The sequence below is a fragment of the Parus major genome, chromosome 2, assembly GCF_001522545.3.
Source record: "Parus major isolate Abel chromosome 2, Parus_major1.1, whole genome shotgun sequence".
In the NCBI taxonomy this organism is placed as follows: domain Eukaryota; kingdom Metazoa; phylum Chordata; class Aves; order Passeriformes; family Paridae; genus Parus; species Parus major.
This window is the reverse complement of record NC_031769.1, coordinates 39,822,427-39,847,916: the sequence shown is the minus strand read 5'-3', so window position 1 is coordinate 39,847,916 and position 25,490 is coordinate 39,822,427. Positions and strand designations below refer to the sequence as shown.

At 40.7% G+C, this 25,490-nt stretch overlaps 1 protein-coding gene across 3 annotated transcripts in view; it reads right to left on the bottom strand.

The window, feature by feature from the left end:
- Positions 1-24,879, bottom strand: part of RBMS3 (RNA binding motif single stranded interacting protein 3) — a 446,028-nt gene extending 421,149 nt beyond the window's left edge. For all 3 annotated transcript variants that reach the window (XR_004495821.1, XM_019005566.2, XM_015617215.2), the window contains exon 1: positions 24,283-24,879. Coding sequence is in view for 2 of the 3 variants with exons in the window: in XM_019005566.2 (XP_018861111.1) it covers positions 24,283-24,357 (75 nt within the window). In the remaining variant the exon portion in view is untranslated. The remainder of the gene's footprint in view (positions 1-24,282) is intronic.
- Between the last annotated feature and the right edge of the window lie 611 nt (positions 24,880-25,490).

Genomic DNA, 25,490 nt, shown 5'->3' with positions numbered 1-25,490 from the left:
CCTTGGGACACTACCCCATCTTACTTGACACATGTGTGCTCCTCAACTATTAAAATTTCAAAGTTAGTGTATTCTATTTTAATAGCAATGCTTCAGGATAGTTTAATTTAACCTGCTTTAATGTGCAGCCACAATGAAATTCTGCTGAGAGGCAGAACTTCCAGCAGTGCAGAGCCAAGTCTTTGAAATGCTTTGCCTTACTTGTGACTCTGCAAGCATGGCCTAAAAGTCCTCAGCTGACAGAAATGACAACTGTAATGGCAACACAGAATAAGGGTGTGTGCCAGGAGAACAGGAGAGTTGAGTCAAACAGATGAAATAACTTGTCCTAAGCTGGACAGCACACTAATGGCACAGCTGAGAAGATAATGGTTCCCTTCCAGACTACTGACCCTATCAGGGTAGCTATCAAACCTGCTCACCAGGACCTTGTGAGCTCCTGTGATCAGTACACAGCTACCCCTGTGAGGGCAGAATCCCCAGACTGGGTTATCAGAACAGCCGTCTGAACTAAACTTTTGCACCTATGGCTACAATACTCTATTCACTGGACTCTGCTACTTCTAAAAATAGTCTCCCTTCAAGTCACAAAAACAGCTATGTCAGTTCATAGCATTTTTCCATCTAGCCCCAAATCTTGTCTTCAACAATAAGCAGAAGTAGATGGCAAAAGGAGAGGACAAGAGCAGAGGAAGCATATAGATAACTGTATGTGTACCTTTGACCATACTCCCAGCCTTTAAAAATTTGAATGTTTAGCACTGTATGCACAGTCTTTTGGAGGCAATTCCTCAGTAATTTCTATGCAATGAAATTATCTATTCTCATTTGGAACCCAGGTGAACTTTTAGCATGCCATTACTCAAGGGCAAAACATGGGGGTTTTTTCCCTTAAACTGTGATCAAATCCTGAATTCTGAGATTCAAAGTATGGTGCTCAAGCCATGCAACTACCCAAGATGAACCATCATTGTGGCTCCAATCAATTTTCAAAGTTTTACTCCCGTTCACCCAGTCAAAAGTCATCCTTGTCTACAATCACCACATTACCCTATTTTTCAAGTATCCCCATCCTTCTGTTCCTCAAAATATTCAGCCAGTATAATCAACAATGATGCCAACACAGGCCACAAAAGCAAAACCAGCAGGGAAGAAAATCCTCTTTGAAAAATGTGATATTGCTTAGGGTGGGAGGCAGGCTGTCCATCTCTGTACCTGTTGTCTCTCTGTATCAGGTGTCTAGTGGATAACAAAATAGGCATCATCCTCACAACACAGGAGATGAGAACTGGCATCGTACCTATAGAATTTCAGGTAGAAAGATAAATTCATTCTACTTCTAAAGTAAAACCATTCATGCCATTTTTGATACTCATGTAGTATTGCCATTACAATGCCAACAAAAACATGCAATTATTATCCAGGCTATCAGTTTGTCTTACCACAACTTTGAAACAACTTCTGTGACCAGTACACATCAAACATTCCTATGAGGGCAGGATTCCCATATCAGTTTATCAGAACAGCTGTCTACACTAAACTGTCGTGCCTATGGTTACAAGAATGTGCCATGGCTAATCTGGATCTGGGTGGGATTAACTCCGTACAGCTGCTGGTGCTGAGATTTCTGGCTCTATTTAATTTGGCAAAGAACCGCGCAGGAAGCTGAAAGACTCAGTCACTGTAGTGAAGCTTCTGACATTTCTGTGCCCAGACCCTGGAGAACCCAAACACAACTCGAGCCAGAAGTCAGTAAACTATTCAATTTACACAAACAGGCATGTAAACTCAGGTTGCAGTTTTGTTACCAATTAAATTGCCCAAAGTGCAAGTTGTCTCTGCCCTTGCTACCTCCTGTGGCTGGATATTTGTACTCCCTCTTGGATGCCAGTTCTAGTGCATGTTTGGTGATGTGCAGAGCTGGCTCATAGAGCTCAAGGACAAATGAGAAAAATAAAGAAAGAACAAAGAGACAGAAACCAGAATACCTTAGTTTTTAGCAATATCTGCTCCCTAGCTTGATTCACCTGGTAGCCATACAAACACAAATGTCTGCACCAGGGAAGGAACAGCTTCCAGCAAGGACAGAGCCACCTCCTACCACTAGGACTGAATTAAATAACCATGAAACAGCAGTGTGGTAGGGCTTGTCCTCTACAGAGCTCAGTGCAGCAAAGGGAGGGAATAGGTCTGTTTGTCTACAGTACTGCATACATCATGATCCTGCCACGACTCTGGGCAGCCACTTCTTAAGACGATTTAAATATCTATAAACATTGCCGGTTCAAAATTAAACAAATTAGTCCGTCTGACAGTGCACATTTGCTAATTTACACATTTTATAATTGCTTCACCAACTCTTGGATAGTTTATCTAAGCCAGTGAGCCTGCCTCAGCTTTCTTAATAGAGAATGCACTTTAGCAACAAAGTGTTGTACAGAGCCCAGCCTAATTTCACAAGAACTTTGCAACCTGCCATCTTCATCTCTGCTGAGTCAAAAAAGGACTACCCTTTGTTCTCAGCCCTTGGAGAAACACAAAGGTCAATGTAAACCTAGGGCAGAGTACTCTATTCTCCACAAGACATGATTTTTCCCTATTAACATTAAATAGGATTATCAGGGAGGGATGGGAGACTTGCACGGACCCTGCCTGTTTTGTGTTTGGGAAGCTTAGGTTGCTGGGAATGCCTACATGGTGTGTATCCACAGCTAATTAGTGGTAAAGACCCCTCCTGTGGAGTCTATCAAAGCCACTCCACCCCTAACAGGGCTGCTGCAGAGACATCTGAAGCTGTGCCTTCCTTCTAGAGGGAGGCAGTGATTCCCTTTACCATACAACACTGAAAAATCAAATCCAGGATTCAAACTCAGGTATCTCACTCATGAGATCACTAAGGCTGGCAGAAACATCGATTTTAATCAAAATCAAATAAAAAGTGAGCCACTGAACCTTCAGAGAGCTGCCACAAGCAAAGTACGTACAGCTTCACTTTAAAAGACAATAACAACAAAAATATCACAGCCTCATCTGTGCTAAAATACCTTTGACATCAGCCACATGAGCATCCCAGTTGACTTATTCCCACTGGCATGTGGCTTCAAATTACATCCCTTTGTACAGAAACACCTAAGAGGATTTGTTTTAAGAGAGAGCTGTCATGACTGCACCAACCATCATTCATAAAGAAGAAGGGTTCTTCCTTATGGAAAAAAAGCTTTAATTTGCAGCTAATGCTTTACAGTACTTTCTCCATTTGAGGTTGCAGGGAAAGAAGGTTAAATCTCTGCATCTCTATGCAACCAGGACCAACTACAGCTGCTCAGTCCTTCAGAGAGAAGGAATCTTGTCCTTTTTCTACTGACAGTCATTCCTATCACCAGGATCTTGGATCCAATGTCCTCACCAACAAGAGGTCAAGGCCATAGACTTGTGCATTCTCAAACATTTAGTGCTTCTAGCATGCCTCCATTTACACCTTTGATTTCTCAGTGATTTCCTCACCAGGAAGCTTAACAAAGGACTGTATGAGATACAGCCAGAAATGTTTCCCCACACATCACCTTCAAAACTTACATGATGGAAGTCATATATAATGCCTCCTATCAACAAAGGACTTTCTGGAACTAAAATCAGAAACAACCTGTAAGATACTACAAGTGAAGCTGTTGAACTACATTTTAGGAATAAAATAGAGGTTTAAGAGTCTTTAGATAACAAAGAAACAGCCATCATGTCCACAGTTAAATATTGCAAGATACTTACTTATAGGCCTGTCAAGCAGCATTTGTGTTTCCCCCTTGCCCCCTCCTTTTCATCTAAAGCATCCTTCTGTACATTAAAAAAAAAAAAAATCTATGTCCCATGTAGCCAATGGATCCCATTAAGCAAAAATAACAGAAAAAGTAGAAGAAAGAATAAAAGAGCCCCAAGAAGAAGGCAACACAAACTCACCTTCCAAACTGGCCTTTTCATTTTAGTTAGGGAGTTTCATCCTTGTTATAGAAACAGGGACAATTATGTTCTCCAATCTTTAAGGCGGGTGGCTGAAAATCATTAGCAACACCTGCATCTGCAAATCATTTTGTAATGCTCTGAATGAAAGATGATAATAAATTGCACTGACATTCATGGAACATTTGCAATTTCATCATTCAAGAGAACACACGGATTCTGGAGGAGAAGCACGATTGAAAATCTTATATGATAGGAAATAATATGGGTAGTTTGCATTTATATAGCTCCCACCACCTGAGAATATTAAAAAAAAAAAAAAGATATCAACTGTATCTCTGAACATCTTTCATAAGATTCTACAGGCCTTCTTGCCAAGCTCAGATCAGAAAAGGAAGACAAAACAGGGAGTTTTTATTCACTTCATACAGCAGGGTAAAAGGCAGAAGAAGAAACCAGTCAGGAGTTCCTTGTTCTACCTACCCCACGGCTTCCTAAATGCTTAAAGTTCTGACATCAGAGAAAGAAAAAATTCTCTAAAACATAATGAAGTGGCACAGAAACATTTATCAAGGCTACAATCTGGAATAGAGTTTAGCCTTTTAGCAATATACTCTGAACTGAGAGATGAAATAAGTTGTGTAGCATGTAACTTATTCCTAAAGCACATTCTACTGTAACTTAATTAACATACAAATACAATTTTTCTGCTATTTAATAATAAATAGAAGGAAAAATCCATTATATTCCCTAATGAACTACAGTTAAAATTTCCTTTGTTTTGGCTCTCCAAGAGTAGAAATGTTACTAGTTAATTTCTTGACTTTCTCTTTTAACCTTGTTTGTTGCAGGAATTTTGGGGACTACAAACAATTGTAAATTGAGAAAACTTCCCAAAATCACTTGGACTTGTTTTCAACACAGCAGTTTATATTTCAGCATTATCATGCTGTCTAGTCCTCTTCTAATTTTCCCCCTAGCCTCAGAATATGGTTAGCTGGGGAGCAAAGAGGAAACCAGGTGGCTTATGAATAATTAGCACTTTTTATAGTATTTCTTCACATGCATTTCTACTAGCATACTGTTCCAAATTTAATGGGATTCTGAATACCCTGAACATAAAGAGAAGTATTTACACGGAGCACCATTGTCTGTCTTGGTTGATTTATTGTTGGTAGAAAGAACTCATTAGCTGTCAGGCCAGTTGCTGAAAAGACTATAATGCCAATGCACAAAGTTGACATAATGAATATAAAGGAAAGAACCTGGGCCAAATTCAGAGGCAATCTGTAAGGTAATGTAATTTATACCCACTTATGCTCACTCAGATTCCCTTAGAGCTTGTTCTACCCACTCTATTGGTGCATGAGGGAATCTAAATTGATGTAATTTATATATCAAAGAGTCAGAAACGCTATAAGGCCCCTAAGTGTGGGGCACTTAAAGTCATGCTTTCCTACATATTGTTCTCTTCATTAACCTGTCCTGAATCCTCCCTCCCTTTACTGTTTCAGCCTGTGATTTATGCCATCAACAATCCCTGAAATGCAATGGGCCAAGAGAGAGGCAGAGTGTAGGTAAATGAGCATGACTCAGAGGAAATCTAAATAGATGTAACACAGAAGTTAGGGAAGCCAGGTGTCTCTTGCATGCACATCCACTCTTCCCAGTCCTTGGATTTAATTTGAGATTTGGCTCTGCATATCCTCCATTACCACTGGCAATTGAATTTGTTACTCAAATGATAGAAGCAGTCACAGATCACAGACCCTCAATTTAGGGCCAGGAGAGACATTATGATGGTCTAGTTCGACCTTTGGCACAACAGAAGCCAACAAATATAACCCAGAAACCCCTGGGCTGAACATAGCAAAGATGAATGAGGAAGACCCAATGCCAGTTTAAAGATTTGAAGTGACTGGGGAGTCTGCTGCATCCCTCAGCAACATGTTCCACTGTTAAATTACCATTGCCTTTCGAAACATGCACTGGGTCATCTTCTGAAGTTTACTGGCTTCAATTTTCAGCCACTGGCTCTTTCTTTGTTCTACTAATTTTCTCAATATATCTCTTATAGAGTATATATTTAATTGTCTCTCACCCTTCAGCTCATCATCTCACATTTTCTACATCCAGACGCAAGAAAACAAATTTTGTACTCAAAATAGTTTTAGATTGAGTGAGCTTGCAATGAAAATTATTTATATATGCTATCCTGATAAAAGCTTTTTCATTTGGGAGAGGAAACAGGACAGCTGGAGTCTGGTGACCAGAGTCTCTTCCTTTGGTATCTGAGCACTCCAGGATACTATCAATTGAAGTATTTACTCTCTCTATGCTATCTGAACATACTGGGAAGAAGGGAAAGAGAACCAGGGTTGCAAGAGGCTTGATTGTTAAACCACTGCTCTTCATTCCTTCCACAGCTTTCTGACTGACAGCTATTCTGCTATCCCATTCTAAGCAAGCACTCCATCACACAAAAAAATTCAGATTTTATCACCATCTGCTAATATACAGAGATATGTGGTCAGCAGTAGCTCTATTGGCAATGATATATGGTCATATTTTCTGGTTTCCAGTTGAACTACAAACTACTGTGCAACAAAAAAATCTTCACACCTTAAGGGAGACCTCACTACAAATTACATTACAACATAAGGAGTTGCAGGAACATATGAGAAACACAAAGGGATTGTCTGGAGTGGAATTCTGGTTTTCTATCAACCAGTAAATGGGATTGTCCAGAACAGGATGTTTTCACATTGTTTGTACTTTTGTTTCTAAGCCCTCCAAGAAGATTTGTCAGACAGTACAATATATGCCACTTTTGTTTCTGATTTCAGAAGTTAGCACACTAATCCACTCTGCACAGGCATGGTTGATGCTACCTGTCCCAGTCAGAGAGATGTTAAAGGTCTGTGCTCTGTATGACTGAAAAGGATGAAGCACAAACTAGCTACATTTCTCTTCTGGTCAGAATGCAACTCTTGGGTAGAAACTAGCTGGCTCTCAGCAAAGTTAATGTTGCTTTATTGTCTGTCAGAATTATCCTCTCTTCATTTGGAACATCTGCTCGCCAAGAGGGGGACAGACTTTGCACAGGAGCATCAAACAGAGCCAGGAGGAAGCACATGGCTGCAGCGAACCACAAAGAGCAGCCAGCATCAAACACCGGTTCAGTGCTTCCTATCGGCTAATGCCTTTCATCCTGTGGCCTCCTTCACCTCCAGACTTGGCCTCTGTCTGCATTTACACCTTCCCAGAATAAAATCCTTGCTTCCCCCACCCACTTGGTAACCATCATTCAGCTAGTTTGTCTATGACTCATCCACTTCAAAACCCTGCTGACTCACAGGCCTCAAAAAGGAAACTTGCTCAAAGAACGTAGCGAGACGTGGGTATGCCGTCCATGCCAGCCAGGAGCTCATCCCAGCTGACCCGGCCTTTTTACTGGTGAAGGAAGATGTATTTTGTTTGTGAATTTTTATCATTTTAAAGCCTAATTAACTGACAGATATTTATAACCAAAGTGTACCTCAATGGTCTGATTTCCAAAAATATTACGTACCCAGAAGCGCCCACCAAACCTAATGGGCACTCAATAGTGAAATAAGATAAGGCTATACAGCTTTTCCAACAAGAATATACAAGCTTGAACCCATGGGTAAAACCTGACTTAACTAATGTGATAAGGTAGAGCATGTTAAGTTAAAATAGCAGCTGTAGAGAAAAAAAAGGCAATACAAAAAAAAATTAAGACATTTTAGATGGACCTGTTTAAAACTGTCTTACGGGGGAGGAACAGCAAGTCCTCCTTGAAGGAAAAAAATCAAAGAACTAGACAATTCTGCCTTTATATTTCCCAATTCACCATATAATTACTAACACACCTACACAAGAAGTTACCAGAACCCTCTTTAACCAAGGGTGAGGGATCCAGCAGCTTCCTCAGTTGCATCTCTCACCATGAGGTAGAAATTCCTTGGGCCTCCTTATAATACAAGCCACTGAGAAATGTCTGGAAGAGGTACTGTAAATCCATTTTATTTCACTTCTGAGGAAAGGAGCATGGTCTGGATGAGGTCTCTTCTAATACTGCACACCTTCTAACAAAATACTATCAGCATATTGAGGAAATGAAATTTCACACTTGAAGATTATCCTCCCTGCTCTCCCTATTTTTCCTGAACTCTACCATAATTTCTTCTTCTCCAAAATCTGCCTACTAAATGCACAGCCTAGTTCAAATCCATGCCTTAATGATGAGTGATTTACCTTCAATTTTTTTCTAGCTATGAAATGACCACCAGTAATTTTTCAGTCAAAAGTTACCACAGACTTCCATCTTCACTAGGACACCCCTGGAAACACCACTCACAAATGTTGGCAGCAGGACAGATCTAGCTTGCTCTAGAAAAACAACAACTAAGCAATGACAACAGGATCAGTCATCTTCTGAATTAACCACAGGACTCGTTACAATTTGAGTTTCTTCAAAAATTTCTTACTGCTCACATCCAAGGAAGACACCCACGTATATAAACTAAATATAAACTAATCAAGGTGTTTCTATGACAGACTAGAAAGAAAGAGAGAAAATGATGTTATTTTTATTTCTCTTTGAAATTATTTGGGAAGAGCCAAGTACCTTGTTTAAACAGACTACAGCTAGATAGATAGATTAGCCACGTAAGACTAATATTGAAATGGTTCAGAACTGAGTATCTAAACCAATTAGTAAATCCTCTCACTGTAATCTTTCTAGCTTTAAGAACTTAGTCTTATGTACTAATTTAAATATTTACTCTTACTGGAATAATTTTAAAAGGTAAAAGATTGCATCTAACAATTTACATTAGCTGATATAGATCTGGTATGCATCACCTGAAAAAGTGCAAATATTATCTGAATGTTTTTCAAACAATTTAGATAACACTGAACAAAAAAGAAAACCTCTGTAACACTGGGTATTTCATAACTTATCCCTTATCTGCTTGATGTGACATTTAGGAAAACACATTTTTAAAACTCAGTAATGTATTCTGAACGTAACACTGACACTTCTTGTCCCCCATAACCTCAGTCAAACCATGAAAAGGAGAAGAAAAAAATAAATTAAAAAACACTTAACATCTTCCAAAACAACAGTATAAAAAAATACTATTAGAATGTAAAATTACGTAATACAAATATTTTTAAAATAAAATCCCATCCGGTGTATTTTCTCACCCCTTAAAGGAAGATGTGTCAAAGATTGCACAGTTCACTGGGGACTTCAAAGCTGCTATCAATCTCTACATAGAAAGCATTCAGATACTGCCATGATGGGCAGCAGTATAAAACCCAAAGAGAGAGAGAGAGAAAAATAGATAAAATGCCCTCAGGAACAAGTTTCTTTCCAAGAAAGCTTACTAAACCAAGGCTTAAATTGAAACAGTATTATTCTTCTATGTAGAAGCAGTTTTTCATCTTTTAACTCTCTCTTGTTTGTAATACACTCACAAAATGAAATTTCTATCCTAAAGGCCAAATTCTGACAGTCTTCTTCCCACTGAATAACTCCTCATCCTGTATGCAGTGCTGCAGTTTCAGCAGAGTTGCTTACAAGGCACTGTTCAGCTGTGAGCACACCTGGACCACAGGATGGGGCCCAAAGGGAAAACACCTCACATGTTACCAGTCTCCCAACACCAGCACTCCATCTGTCCCAATAAATCACTTCTACCAACCTCAGTGAGGAGAAAATTAATATAATTAAACAAATCAGGCATGGGGTTTTTTTTCCTCTAGTTGTCTGCTTTGGATATTCCCACTGTAAATGCTGAGCAAGCAACAGATAGAGCAGCACTTGGCATCAATATGAAACACAAACGCAGAATTTCAAAATGCATGTCTAATTAAAAAATAGCCAATCATCAGCTGAGTGCTAAAACTACCATCTGTGAACTCGAGAAATACTCAGCACTGCAGCTGAACACCTAAACATAGGGAGCCCTGGTGAAGCTGGATGTTACATCTTAAGCTTTTCAGAAGACTGCATTCTGTTTTTCATTGTGTGACTTTCGAGCCTTTCAGGTATACCTGGATTAGACATTCAAGTTTTTCCCAGAAATCTTGAGGGAGATTAGAATTGGTACATATACAAACACACATTCTGACAATTTAGATCCTTTTGAATTAAAGTACTTTAGTAAAAATAAATTCCTGCCACCTAGTATAACTGGAAGAGCTGGTAACAGACCAAAGCAGTAGGAATTTCTCAAAATGCATGTTTAATAAAAATATACTTCACATAGCTGCTAGAGAAGCTTCTGTTGCATTTTTTCTATCCAAGCAAATAATCATTTTGTGGCAGTCCGTGCATCACAAATACTACAACATTTTTAAAAATTAAAATTAAATAGGGGAGGAAATCACATCCCTCTTCATTATCCAATCTAAGTTGTCAAAGCTAAATAAACAATAAAGTTATTTAAACCATTAACATCACACCACTAACAAAATGAAGAGTTCCCTTTAAAGAGATACCTGCTTTTAGATATACATTCTATTCACAGCTGTAAAAAAAGAACACAAACAAACCCACCCCAAAAAACCCAAACTTCTTCCCTTTGTCTTCTAAATCTCTTTTCTTCCTCTACAAAAAATACAGTAAAAGTGAGAGGTTTCCCTGACAGCTTGCAAGCACTCTTTAAAAAAAAAAAAAAAAAAAAAAAAAAGTAACATTTAAGCCCTAAGGAACTCTTGGTCTTCAAAAGTGCAAAGTACATACGGTTCTAGTTGAAATTAAAAGGAGCTGCAGGTGACCAGCACTTCTGGCTCTGAGGCCCCAAGCTACTGCACAGAGCACTGTCCCTTTGAAATTTCAGCATTTACCAGCAAGCAACTTGCTGAAGTGCAAGACACATGCACCCCTTTCCCCCACAGTGTTTACTTTTCAAAAGCACCGAACAGTTGTGGACGGCGTGGCTCTCCTGCAATATTACAGCCCTGGTGAAACAGGAAGCAAGCATGAAAAAATACCAGCTCTAATCCACACCGAGCATGAGCCCCCAGCCATCTCACACTGGGATATTTCCAGAGCTCTCATCTGCTGGGAATAGACTTCTTGTCTCACAGTGACCTCAACTGCTTTGCTCTTTTGTCCAGTTCCATTGCGTTCTCCGTGAAGTCAGCCAGCAACATCAGCGGAGACTGTATTTGTTCAGTGCCAGTTTATGGACACAGGCAACTCCAGAAATCCACTCCATGGCTTCCTTCACTTTGTAACACCCAAAATCTGCCACACAATGCACGGGAGACTGGCCACCAAACGGCAAAGATGGAGAAATTAAAGCTCAGGTAAGCACAAAGGTAGTGCACAAAAAGAAGAAGAAACGATTCTGAGCAACTGAAACTCTAGGTACTAGGGAGGAAAATGAAAAAAAGCCAGCAATGCATGAACTGGGAAGGCAGAGTGACTCATTCCCAAGGTGATGGAGCAGCATACAGTATATGGGTAAACAGTAAACACTACTTGCCATCTACCATCTGGGTCCTGGCACTGCTTTGCAATGCAACCTCCTACCAGGCACTTCACTCTTCTCCTTGCTGCTCCTACCCACCTTTGTGAGGCTGCCTTATTTACATTGCTCATAAACTCTTGCAGGCAGGGACTATCTCTTACCCTGCCTTTGTATGCAGCTCAGCACAACCAAACTGCACAGTCAGAGGCAGCCTGCAAACAGTAAAATACCATAAAAAAAAAAAAAAGAGGGGAAGAATATGACTGGCTTAGGAAATACAACAGTAAAATCTATATATAACAAAAAAGTTTTGATGGTCAAATGGTAGCATAAGCACCATGGCATACACATGAGAATTAGGTGAAAGAAAAATGAGAACCAGCAGAGTTCTTAAAAGGCTAAAAAGAAAACCAAAATAAGGGGAGGAGGGGGAAATCAAAACAAAGACATTGGTAAAGAAGTAGATTTGCTAAATCACAAAACACGGACAAATTGTAGAATAGAAATAAGGCTTCTGGCTTTACTTACATTCATTTCATGGTAAAGACACCCTTATGCCTCAGCTTTCAGAAAGTCTGTCCTTGTCACCTAAGCTTCAGATCACCTCTTTGACCCTCAGGCTGGTAAAAAAGAAGGCTTGAACTTACTTGACAATCTATCCTAAGAGCAAATGAGAATGTGGGAAAGAGGAAGGAAATAAAATCCACCTATCTCTACCTCAAAATAGCTGACTAGTGCAGAAAGGAAGTCACCCACTGAAGGTTAAGAAATAATAAACAACTAATAATTTACTCCCTTGCTAAAAGACCAGGAGAGATGAAGCATAAACGCCTACTTCATCGGCTGTTGCTGGAGCATGGCAGTCCTACTTCATTCCTCAACACACATTGTAAAATCACAATCTACATCTTTGTGGCCATTGGCACAGTTCCTTGTTCAGTTTTAAAACACCAATAATCAACCCTTGTTTGTAGTGTTTTCACATATTTAAAACAAAACCCTTGGGACACAAGAAGTTATCAGCGTCAAGAATATCATCATTTCTCTCCCATCCATGATGTACCTTTGAGCCAAACAAGCTGTGATTTTTTAAAATGTAACTATTTCCAACACAACAGAGAGGGAAGCACATATGATATTGTTACAAGCCAAGGTGAGAGGAATTAAAAAGAGTAATAACAACAGAAAATCTAAAATAAGTCCCGGCAAGGCACACGACGTCAGGCACGAGAAAACCGAAGCCAGTTGGCTGTGACAGTTCTGTATCTATGAACTACTACTTAGCTAACACCCACCCATAAATAACTTCTTTGCTATTGCCTTGGTGATTAACAGGGTGCTGTAGAATTGAAATATTTACCTGAAGGACTTGAACACAGACCAGCTTCCTTACACGATGCTGGTGGAATTGTGACAGTTGTTTTTCTCTAACCTTCCCATCAGTGCCTAACAAAGCTGGCAAGGACCAGTGGGACTGGGGGCTGTGCACATGTACTGTTCAAAGGCATTTTTTTCCCTTCTCCTTGGAAGAATGAAGAAGTCCTTTGCGTCCTTGTCCAGGTGTCTGCTAAGTTATTGTCTCCTGGAAACATTTGGGCCAAACACTGTTCAAATCTCTAAAGCACTGCAAGCTGGGCCCTGATCTGCCCCTCAAGGCATGTAACACCACAAACATCTTTTTCAGTCACCTCAGCAGGACTGCAGTCAACCTCCTTCCCCAGCACTGCAGACACAACAGGGAAGTCCTCTCCTCCAGAAAGTGCACCCTCTCACCCTGCTCCATTTGTCCTCTTCCCCGGCAGAAAGGCTCAAGAGGAAAGTGTAATGTTAAACCAGCAGGCAGGTTCAGGCACTTGCCTCAGGTAAGTGGTCTTGCAATGTGTTCTGTAATTCCAAGAGTCACATTGGGTTTAGTGTCAAATGTCTTTGAGAACTCCATCTGCTAAAGCTGTCGGCACTCAACAACTTCTTGATAACTAGAGATGAACATGTCACCTTCTGAAAATGTCTTTCCGATATTTTTTCCAGCTTCTTCTCCAGTCTTAGACGCACATGCACCACATTTGCTCATAAAGCAGCAACAGCATTCCTCATCTCCAGATTCTGTCCAAGGAGAGAAGGTGTGGATGCTACACAAGTCTACCCCCCAACCCTTGGTAATCCAGTACAGGCTTCTAAAAGCTGATATCATTATTTGCATGCAGCCACTGCATGAGCAAATAAGGCGTTTTAAGGCACCTCTCAGAATGGGCTCTGAAGATTAGTTAATGTTTATACAGCCCACTGAAAACTGAAATGACTGCTACATGCTAAGTATTACCATCACCAGGGATCCATTTAAGTCAAAGCAGGGCAGACAGTGAAGGAAACAAAACTTGTTTTTTCTGTCCAGCACAATTACTGCCAGACTTCTGCATGCTAAAAACACCCAATAACCCATCTAACACAGTAAATTAATGTTTATGCTATTAAGTTTAGACAATCTTAAGCTGAAAGCTTTTCAAACTACAGGAAATTGCATGTTGCACAGGGACAACTGTATACAATTACAGTGATTTCATAAAATGGCAGAGATATAAAGCAGAAACTGAGTGGCCGGCAAGGCTTCTAAATCACACAGATAACAAGTATGTCCTGGTGGGCCAGGAGTCTACTTCTTTCTCACAGCTGTTCCTAGAGACAGGAATTATATCCATAATCTCAAAATTCGAGGCAACTCAGTGCATTGCACACTTGTATCTGTGAGGCACTGACAGACCAGCATTGTTATTGCCACCGTGGAGTCACTGTACATCAGGCAGATTTATTAATACTCCATCTTACACTCACAGTAAAAGCAACACCAAAAAGGACACGGAAAAATTTGGACCAGCCCATGTGTTTCTTTAGGATGCAAAAGCTCCAAAGAGACACAAAGAGCACAGACATGAAATGAAATGAGTACGATGCTCCCCCAGGCAGAAAGTTCCCAGCTGCTTTGCTAAAGGCCACAGCAATATGTCTGTTTTATGCTTGTTTTCACGAAGGATTGTTTAACAGTACACTTAGTGCAGCTCTACATTGACACAGTAAACGTCATCTTAATACAGCCTAGGTAAAGCTTTCAGCTTACCAAGTCCTGCTGCACGCTTTGTCAAACATCTGAAGGACTGCAGTGCCTCTGACTTTTTTCTGATGTCTTGCAGGTATAGAGTCGTATTAAAGGTAGTTTTCATGAATGCAAAAACCAGGCAGAGGCTTGTCTAAGAGCTATCAGTCCTATTTTTTTACCTTATTCATTGTACCGTTCACAGCACATTTTTATCGCCAGCCTCCCTTCCACTAAACAATTCCAGAAGTGTCATTTGCACACCAAACAAGTGTATATTGTGCCATTCAGTTACATGTGGTAGATTATCAGGTTGTGTATAGCAGCTAAGCAGGGCATGGACAGCTGTGTAGACACATCTCAGCTGATACTAAAAGAAGTCTTGTTGGCAGTTCTGATCTTAAAGTAAATACACTGAAAAACTTAGCTCCAATTAGGCTGAGCCTGATATGATTTTCTGGAATGAACACTAAACAAATATGGCTGATAACACCATCTTTGCAAATACCTTGTTTGGTTTGTCTTTAAAAGATGACATTTCCAAGATAAAAATGTCCTGACTTCAAAACAATACATCGCTGCTGTCCGTGTTCACAAAAATCTGAATTTTGTGTTTTAAGCCGTGTGCTATGCTTCGTTAATGAGAAATCACCACCCTGCATCGCTGACATATTAGCCGAGCTCCAAGTGACCTAATTCATTTTTAATATTTCATAGTTTGTTAAAAGCTGTAACGAGAGATCACTAACACGGCTCTGACACTCCCTGTCATGAATCAAAAGATGTAGGGAAAAGGTCATGTACTTACTAACTGGCACCAAACCAAATTCATCAGTACAAAATGAGAGAACAGAAATGAAGACTGCATTTCCCATTATGCTTCTCTCTTTGTAAGAGTATCCATCAACTTGCATGACACCAAAAGCAGAATTTATTTATATGCGCGTCCCCAATAAAAGGTCAGAGAGAAGTGAGAAAGAGAAGAAATAAGGATTGCAGCCTTTGTCCAAGCAAGTAGTTCCTTCACTTTAAAGCATAATAAGCATCAACAGCCTTTGAAGACCAAAAGGAGAAACAATTCCCAACCACATAAAGAAACTAACAAGTCCCTTATATGGCTAGGAATTGCAATGTCATTTTTTTCCACAGCCAGAAAAATTAAAGCAAGAAGGGAAAATAGAGCAAACTTTAAACAGGCAGCTCTCTGAGCACCAGGGAATTCACACAGGCACATCATTCTAGCTTTAAGAACTGCCAAACACTTTCTTCTTTAAAGGGAAGGAGGACATTACACCAGGTGAGTCCCTGAAATCTAGATTTTAACTCTCCTGTTGTAACTATGGATACCCAGCTTTAAAAACCTTTTATGATGTAGCGGTACACCAGGCTCCCTTACCCTCTGGTGAAACACCTCCATCTGAAGTCCCCTGATGTGGCTTTATCTCGCAAGTCACCCATGCAGCACCGCAAGACTTTGCCAGCTCTAGGACTGCACATCCAAAACAGCCCTCTGCCCTATCCACGGCATCTTCAGTCTGCATTTCACCCTCCCATAACCCTGGCACAAACCCTGCCAGCTTCTCAACCAGGAAGGCAGCTAGACTGCATCACGTGTTGCTCCAAATAACCAGAGTCCCTCGCAGGCAAGACACACGAGATTTGATGGTTGATCCAGTCCTGCCGTCTGCCATCGGCAGGAGGCGGAAAGGTCAGGTTCCTGGGCAGCGTCGATACTGAACTCTGAATGGCTTGGCCTGGCTGCTCTCTAAATATAGCTGGGCAGAGGAAGGGCTGTGAGAGTGGGTGGGGCAGGGAGTGGAACAGAAGCCAAATGAGCAATCAGTTAAATACAACACCATGTTGGTCCACCAGTAAGACTTCCCCTCTCTAGTCCGACACATACTCTGCAGCAGAGTATTTAAGCACAGCTTCAGGATTAAGTCTGTGAATGCAAACTCACAGAATAAAAACAAACTGCTGCTTGATTTATACTTGGGGAGTGGGGAACACAAGTCTGTTCAGCAACTTATCTTCTTGAATAAATTTGAATCACACAGGAGTGACATCACTTCCACAACATGACAGCAAATAAATCATCATCAGCCACATGGTACTAACCATAAAACATGTGTCAGGAAGACACCAACAAGGAACAAAATATCAGAGTACTTTACATTGTAAACATGCAATCTTATGTGTCTTCTGGCTTCTACTATGATCTATATATGTCAGGTGGTTTATTTCATTCATTTGCATCTGAATGAAGTCAATACAATTAACAGAGGAACCCTCATAGAAAATCTGTCCAAACAATTTCATCTGCATAAATATACCACAAATGAAGCACTTAAAATGTAAATATTTACCTTTAAATAAACTATCACATTTGATACTGAAGTTAACTTTGCAACAAATAAGCAATTCCACCACGGTTGCAAGCAAGCCCAAAAACAAACAAGATAAATGGGAAAGAAAGAAGGAAGAAAAAAAAAATTTTTTTTTTCATACAAAATACAGAAAAAATAATCTCTTTCTCTTATTTGACAATGTCAGACCTGAAGTCTTTCAGCTAATAAAAAAACTTTTAGGAGAAGAGATTAGATTTTGCTGTAAACCAACAAAATATAAAAGACAGCATGACTGAGGAATTCAACAGGAGCTTCCAATCTGCAGCTACAGATAGGACAAGCAATGTTTCCATAACTTCTTCATTTAGAAACACTGTATCCTCAGAAAAGACCGACACAGAAAACTGACTTGTTTCAAATTTCAAAGAGGCTACATAATATTTTTATCTTAAGAATTACATAACTAAAAGCAAAACCAGCTCTCTGATACTTTTTTTATTTTTTTTTTTTTTTGTGGATTAAGTGCACTTAGTTCTCTTACAGAAACTGTTAATCTTCATTACAGGCACTGGGCTCCATGTGAGACATCTCCTATGGCAATTAGACTTCCCCTCTGTATAAATCGTATCTCAACTGGCAGAGAGAGGAACAGACACAAAGACAAAGCATCTGGTTTATGCTGCTCATTCTCTAAAATTATAAATCACGATAAATAATGTTAAAGAGAAATTATAGCCACACCAAACACAAAATGCTGTTAAGTATCAGATGAGGTATGTCCTCGGCCCCATGCACAATGTAGAATCATTTTGATTTGCTGTTTTCTTTTGTGACTGTTATTTGTTTGTTTCTTTTTAACCTGCATGTTGTTCAGCTGTCCTGGTTTTGCCATGGTGATCAGTATGTGCTTTGTGGGTCTGATTCTGTCTTGCTGAAGACCACTGAATCTTTTTCATTGATTTTTCAAAGGAAGCATAACAGATCCATCTCACTGTAAACTTCTATTCAATAATATTATTGTTTATCTTCTACTTAAAATATTGGTACATCATTCTGCATCAGTAGACACCATTCTTGGGCTGATACCTGCTTGTTTAGAATAACTCTCTTTGTAAAACTGTTTCCTTCCAACCTTCCCTTTGTTACTCAATCTTGCCCGTATGAGTGGGAAAGCAATTGCAAAACACCACTACAGGAATACTTGGAGTATAAGCTCTGACTATATCTGAGTAAATCACTGTTCTCTGTCTCCCTTCTCTGCCCATCTGCAGTCTTTGGTATGGAACAACTATATCATAAAAGCTCTTATTCACACATGCTTTTGATATTACACTATTTAATCACATACAGCTGTAACTGATGAGACTGTTACAAAACACAATTTTAATGCAGCACTGGAAGCAAATTCTTGAGACATATTAACTATTTTCCTCTACATACAATTTCTAGCACTAAAATTCTTTTCTTCAAGAAAAAGAAAATTCAACCAAACTATTTGTTTTTTAAAAAAAGTCTGCTTCTCTTCCTGGGCAGTCCAGAACAACGTTGATCGCAAGCAAACTCAGTCCCTGCCTGGAGTATAAATAGTGGAAAATTCACTTCCCACCCCTAACAAAAAAAAACAAAAAAAAAAAAAAGGAAAAAAAAAATTTAATACTCTACAGGCTACTCACAGCAAGACCCGAAATTAACTCAGACATCCTACTTGAAATGCATCCTTTCTTATATTTTTTTTAATTCATGGAAATTTAAGAACTGACAGTCTGATGATTTTTACCAAGATACTTGAATGAAAGTGCAAGCATACCATCATGCTTTCTTTGAAAGGACTTCATGCATTATAAACCAAACCAGTTTATTTCTGAACCACTGCACTTTGTTGGAAAGGGCACCTTGTATAAGGCATTTTAAATTATAACTATGAACACACTCGCCACAGCAAGATCTTTGTAGCCTCATCTGGCAAATGCTTGCAACTTCCATCTTTTGTTACAGAAATCAAATATCTGCTTGCAAAATAAGTAGCCATAAAATATTATAATATGAAAGTGTTTGAAGTAGTAAAAATTTGAATATTCCTTTTCCACAGGTTTGGTTTGTTTTTTTTTTAATTTGTGTGTTGGTTTGTTTTGTGAGGTTTTTTTTTTTTTAATTTGGTGCTTTCATTTGTGGGTCTTTGTGGGTTGGTTAGTTTTTAATTCAAACAGACTTGCATTGAGGCAACATATGAAAGGAAGATCAATCAAGAAATTTAATACTATTTTAATACATATCATCATGGTCCTTGAAACAACAAAAGTATTTTTATCCAGGCATGCAAGGATAAATGGAGAGCAAATGAGTTTATATATTCCTGCATTTTCAGAGGAACACGACTTTTATCTTCCTTATTGTTTAAGCCAATTGGCAAATACTAGAGCTAGATATTAATACTAACATCAAAATCATAGCCAGGCTGAAATACTTTTAAATGGCATTTAAATGAATTCATATTCCTTTTGGGCAGTTCTCTGAGGCATTTAAAACATGCTGTGACATACTGAATCAAACAGGGGCTAAGTGCGAACAAACTTCATTCCTAGAAATGCATTTCTCTATTTGCAAGTGTTTGCCTTTACTTTGGCACGATCACATGGGCTCCAGCTAGACTTTTGAGCTCTGGCAGTGATCCAAGCTGCAGATGGTTGGAAATGCAGCCTGAAATCAGTGTGTGGTTGATGAATTACTCCTTACACCTGACCCCTGCTTCACACCAGGCACCAAACACAATCTGAACACTACCAGCCAAAGAAGCCCTGTCAGGCATCTCCGTATCTGGAACGCTTTCTTCAAGGCCTTCTGTACGGCCAGATGGCCAAAAGTGGGGAATGCCGTAAACCCGCTAAACAGAAACGTGAGTGACTAAAGGGATTGGTAGGTAAAAGGTGAAGAGAGGCAAGAGCTTTGCACCGATTCCAAGTGCACACTTTCCAAAAGAGAGTGATGGAGCAGAGAGGAAGGTATGCTCATGCCACACAACCGAAGGAAGTCCTCAATTCCCTCATGCCAAAAGATGCCCTAAAAAATGTCAAAAAGGAGACATAACACAAACCCGCATGTGTGCCCACAAAATCACCAAACCAAACTTAAGCTCTTCTGAGTACACCTGTTTGAATTGCCTAATTGTTCTTTACTAAGCTGGGGCATATATCTGTCATTTCAGGAACAGGCTCATTAAACCCTCTTGCTTGCAGGTGAGTCTGCATCCCTTTCACAGCCACAAAGATGGGGTTTTATTCAGGTAGGTGTTGGGAAATCACACTTCTTCCTTTTGCACGTGTTCACACATGCATCAAGCATACAGAGATGAAGAGGTACTGTGGGTACTGTAAACACTGCCTCTTGTTTTGGGGTGTTTCTGCCATCTGACTGGGCAGCAGAGACAACAGCATGAAAATTAAACTAGCAGACCCAAACCATGACTAATAAGTAGGAAATATCTGGAGAATGCATGAAAGCAAACCACACGGAAATAGCTGCTTAACTGGCATATTTTTACCCCAAGTGCAGGTATAGAGATCGTAAACCAAACAACTCCTGTCGACAGGTAACTGTGGCACCTCCTCCTTTCTACCCAAGTGATTCAGGTTTTTTCAGTAGACTGTTTGCAAAGAAAGCTGACCCCAGCAAGAGGTCTAATCATAAGCTGCAGAGGACAAAGATAAAACACATCACCTACTAAATCAAGGAAACTCTTTCAAATATATTCAGAGTTAATATATTTTTCCCCTTTTTCATATTATAACATGAAATTTCACTGTGCTTCTTTTTGTTTTCTTCTGTGTTAAACAGCAAAGAGAAAAGAATTTGCTTTGGCAAGCAAGAAACAAAAGAAAGAAATTCAGATCATAATGCAAGATTTGGCATCCTTAACATTCTACGTGACAATTTGCAACGTACTGCTGCAAGCCAGTTGTTTGAGTAGTTACACCATCAGCAAGGATGCAACTGAGGAATTTCTCCTAACATGTCAAAATAAAATAAAAACTACTACAGATTCTCATCAGATATACATGAGCTGAACCACCTCCCTGCAAAATTTTTTGCAACAAGAAGACTATACTTCACTTACAACAGTAACCAGAACCATTTACTCCAAAATAAACTCCTTGGATAATTGGACTCTCTCCCTACTTTCAGCATCTGCCTAAAGTTCCAAAACTGTACATTCAAACTGAAGTTGTCAGACAGTGTCACACCAAAACCCAGTGCTTGTCCTTAAGAGACATATTTAATTCCTTGCAAGTGCCTTATAAGGATTGACACCCTCCCCTTCCTCTCTTTTTTGGATGACAATGGCTTTTTCTAAACCTGAAATTAAAGTTTTAGCTTCAGTGGTGGCATTTGATAATAAAGGAGCCCAAGTAAATGGAACTAGTGCATGCTTTATGTTCCACAAAAGGCCACGAAACACTAAAAAGTTAAAGCAATCAGACAAACATATGGAATCCATTTTTTCTATTTATAATCCCATTACCCATATAGCTATTCATTTACACCCTTTCTGCACAAGAACACGCCAGCCCCATTAGAAGACACACACACGGACTGTAGGCTGGAATCCTGCACAGCTCCGTGCTCCCCCGTGAGAGGGACGTGATGTACAGTAATGCGGTACTTCTCAAAGGAGAACCAAGGCAACTTCACCAAACAAGCAAAGCAAAAGCAGCACTTCACCCAAACAAGCTGGGGAGCATGAATTTCCAAACTTTGCCTGTTGAACACACTGCCACTCTGAATTTCAGAAGCTGTACAGAAATGCCATAAGAAAACCTAGAATTTCTTTCTTAATTACAAGTGAATGTGCAAACCTCCCCCCCGCCCTGCATGCATGACTATGAGCATAAAAACACATTCTTTCTGTAGAGCTGAGTCCTACTATGCTTGGTACAAAGAGCAGTTTTTGGAAAATAAGAAGCTGAAGTTCTCAGGCTGGCTGGAACCATACAAAGGTTTATTTATATGTGTTGCTCCAATAGGGATGATAAAAGATAACAGCTCTCCACCACAAGATTATTTGATTACTCAACTATTAGCTTTAGACATACAATGGATCTAACTGCTTTAAAATGTCCCAGAAGCTGATGGCTAGCTTTAAGGTAACAAAATCCAGATGCTGCCTGTCTGCACTACTTTAAAGTCTTATTATGGTCTATAGAAGAGAAATACTTGCAACTGGATGTGTGTGTGTGCATATATATATATATATAGACACACACATATGCGCACGTGTATGTGTGTTTATTATTTAGAGTTTATATACGCCTTTAACTGTGGACCAAGGAAAATAAGAAAAAATAAAGGCATATAAAACGTATCACCAATTTGAAATTTTACCTGTCCTTACTGTAATAGTGCCAGACTGATGCACATGACTTTTCACAGCGTTGATAATTTTATATACTGGCTATAAAAATGCATTTAAGTTATTTTTTAAAGCAAGGGGTTAAAAAAAAGTCATGGTACAGAAAACCTACTTTTCTCCTTTAAGCTCAAATACGAGGTTAATTTTTTCAAAAAGCTTATTTTAGAAAGTTAAAAAAAAATTAATAAAAAAGAAATAATAAGGACAACTGGCAAAATGTAAACTACGTGAGTAAAAGGGATGGAATGTCCAATAGTTCTCCTCCAATACTCGAGGCTATTGTTCTTTCAAAAAAACACCATCAATTGTTTCATGTCCTTGGCTTGCCAGGTTTTGAGGAATAGCATCAGCCTGCGTCCCCAATCCCCCAAACAGTTAAAGCTATAGGCAATATTGCAGTCAAGCTAGTGACGGGCTGCTGCTGCAACAGCAACATTACACACTAAATGGTCACAAAGGTAAAACGCTATTTGAATTGACCTTGAAAGGAAGGGGGGAGAAATGATAAATTCCATGCCGAAATACAAAATTTAAAAAAGGATGAATTTTATACCAAAAAAATATCTGCATGATGCAGTGAAAGAAACAGCAGAGCAAAGAAGCGAGAGGTAACCCTGCCATGAATTACAGGGCTGTAATCACACTGAGTGCTTCTGGTGTCATCAGAACTCCAAACAGCCTGAACTGCAGTTTTTACAATTAGTTAATTTATATAATGCAGTAGTCGGGCTATAAACGTTAACGGGAAAGTAATTTTTATTAACAAGGAATATAACTTATCCTTTCACAACTGCTGCCAGATCAATGTGCTTCAAACCAAAAGTCTGGAGAAGTCAGCCTCCCTTGTGGCACTTCACCACACACAGTTGCACACATCAAATGTCCCATGTGTTAAATTTGCCACAGGAGCGCAATGTGTATGTGTGCACGCAGTACCATATGCACGTGTGCGCGCCCTGCCGTGGCTTTTCCCTCCTAAAGGATGTTCGTTTATTTACTGAAACTGTTCATCTGTGGCTATGAGGTCACGCTTCACCTTGTGAAGTGTGTATTTTTTCCTTTTTCTTTCCTCCAAATACAGTGTCCTGACAGGGTTTGCAAACTTTCGGTTTAGAGCTTTCTTTTGTTACTGTCCTTTGGTTACACAGGAAATCTTTTCAGAGAGCAGGCTATTATACAATGGCATTATAAAAATAAGGCTTTAATTAACTAACTCATGGCCAGGTAGCATAGACTTCACTCAGCCTCTCTAAGAGAGGCCGGCCTGCTTTCCAGTCTGCTGGCATTTTAAAAATTAAGAAAAGGAAAAAGAAAACGGAAGCGTCCGCGCTTGGATACTCTCTCCAGAAGTAGTTACCCACTATTGCTAGACCTTTTAAATGCAACAGAGTACAGCCATATCAGCCTCAATATTTAATGAAATATTAAAACCAGTGCAATGCACTGAAACAAACTCCACCAGATTTACAGACGGTTAGCTCTGAGCTCTCCCTCCGAGCTCCACAGCATCTCCTCCTCAGCTGATTAAAAGTTTGAGTCGCCACAGACAGCTTTTCTAGCAGCAAAATGCTTTTAAGCTGTGGAAAAACTGTAGAGATCACTGGAAGACACACCAAAAGTCTTTTATATCCGATGCTGTCCAGAGCAATCTTTATCCCATGCCATAACAAACACACTACCTGCCCGCTGTTACGATAGCGTTAACCGCACTGCTCTCCCCAAACAATAAAAGGAATTAGCCGACGCCAGCAGCCCTTGGGAAAAAAAAATAAAAATTAAAAGAAATAAAGAAATAAATGGGAGGGCAGACAGTAACCTTCCTGCCTCTCTCACGCCTGCTCTCTGCCTACCAGCTTCGCTCTGTGTGACAGCAAACCAGAGAAAGAGACAGAAAAATCGCCAAAGCGAAGAGGCGAGCCCGCAATTCGCGCGGCTCCGCTCTCCATCCCCCGCCAGGCACCCGGCCCCGCCAGCCCTTACCTTGGTTTGGAGATAGTGGGGGTAGTAGTAGGTGTACTGGGGGTACATTGGCTGCTGGTCCAGGCGTTTGCCCATGTAGCTGGAGTCCTTCTGGCTGGTGCGGGGAACTCGTTGGCAGGGTGTAGTGCCCCAGGGCCTTTCTTCCTCTCACGCCGCTACTCCTGACAGCGCGGGCGACAGAGGAGGCTGCCGAGACTTCCTCGCCGTCTACCGCGCGCTACTTCCAGCGCAGCCAAAAACGCTCCCGCACGAACATATACGTGTGTGTGTGTGTGTGTGTGTGTGTGAGAGAGAGAGAGAGAGTGTGTGTGTGTGTGTGAGTGTGCGTGCGCGAAGGGGTGTGTGCGGGTGTGGGTGCGTGGCTGGGTGGAAGCCCCGTGCCCGGGTGCCCGCGGCGGAGCAGCCCGCCTCTCCCGCTGGCAGCAGCGTGCCTCCGGCGGTGCCCGCTGCCCGGCTCGGGAGGGAACCGTCCTGCGAGAGGAGCCGGGAAGACAGTGCAACTCCAAATCTCCGCAGAGCCGCTCGCTCCCTCTCTCGCTCGCTCGCTCTCCCTCGCTCGCTCTCTCTCTCTCTCTCGCTCGCTCTTCTCGTCCTCTCCTCGGCTCGCTCCGCTCTCGAGCCCTCCCCTCTCGCTTCCCCACCCACCCCCCTTCCAACCAAATGAAAAAAATAAAAAAAAAAAAATAAAAAAAAGGGGAAAAAATAAAGAAGAATAAAGAAAAGAAAAATAAAGAAAAAAAAAAGAAAATAAAAAAAAAGGGGGGGGAAGGGAAGAGCCTTCCCCAGCCTAGTTGCCGCTGCCTCCCTCACGGAGTGACATGGTGCTCAGGGCTCGTCCTGTCTTTCATTCAAACCCCCTCCGCGCCGCGCCGCCGGTGGGAGGGACCTCGGCGCGCCGCTCCCCCGGGAGGTCGGCGCAGGCCGCGCGGCCGCCTCCGCGCCCCCGCCCGCTCCGCGCCCGCGCCGGACCGGGCAGCTCCGGAAAGCGGCCCTGGGACTTGGCAAATCCTAACGCCGCGGCCCGGGGGACGAGGCTCACCAGCCCCAAAACGCGGTTTCATATTTATGATTTTAATTTAAAATATATATATATATGTATGTATTTTTTTACGAACGGGAGGGGGAAGGTCACGGAGCTTGGTCACCGAGCAAGGAAGTCGTCGTCGTCCTCTCTCTTCAGAAAACTACTCCGCACCGTCATCCGGCAC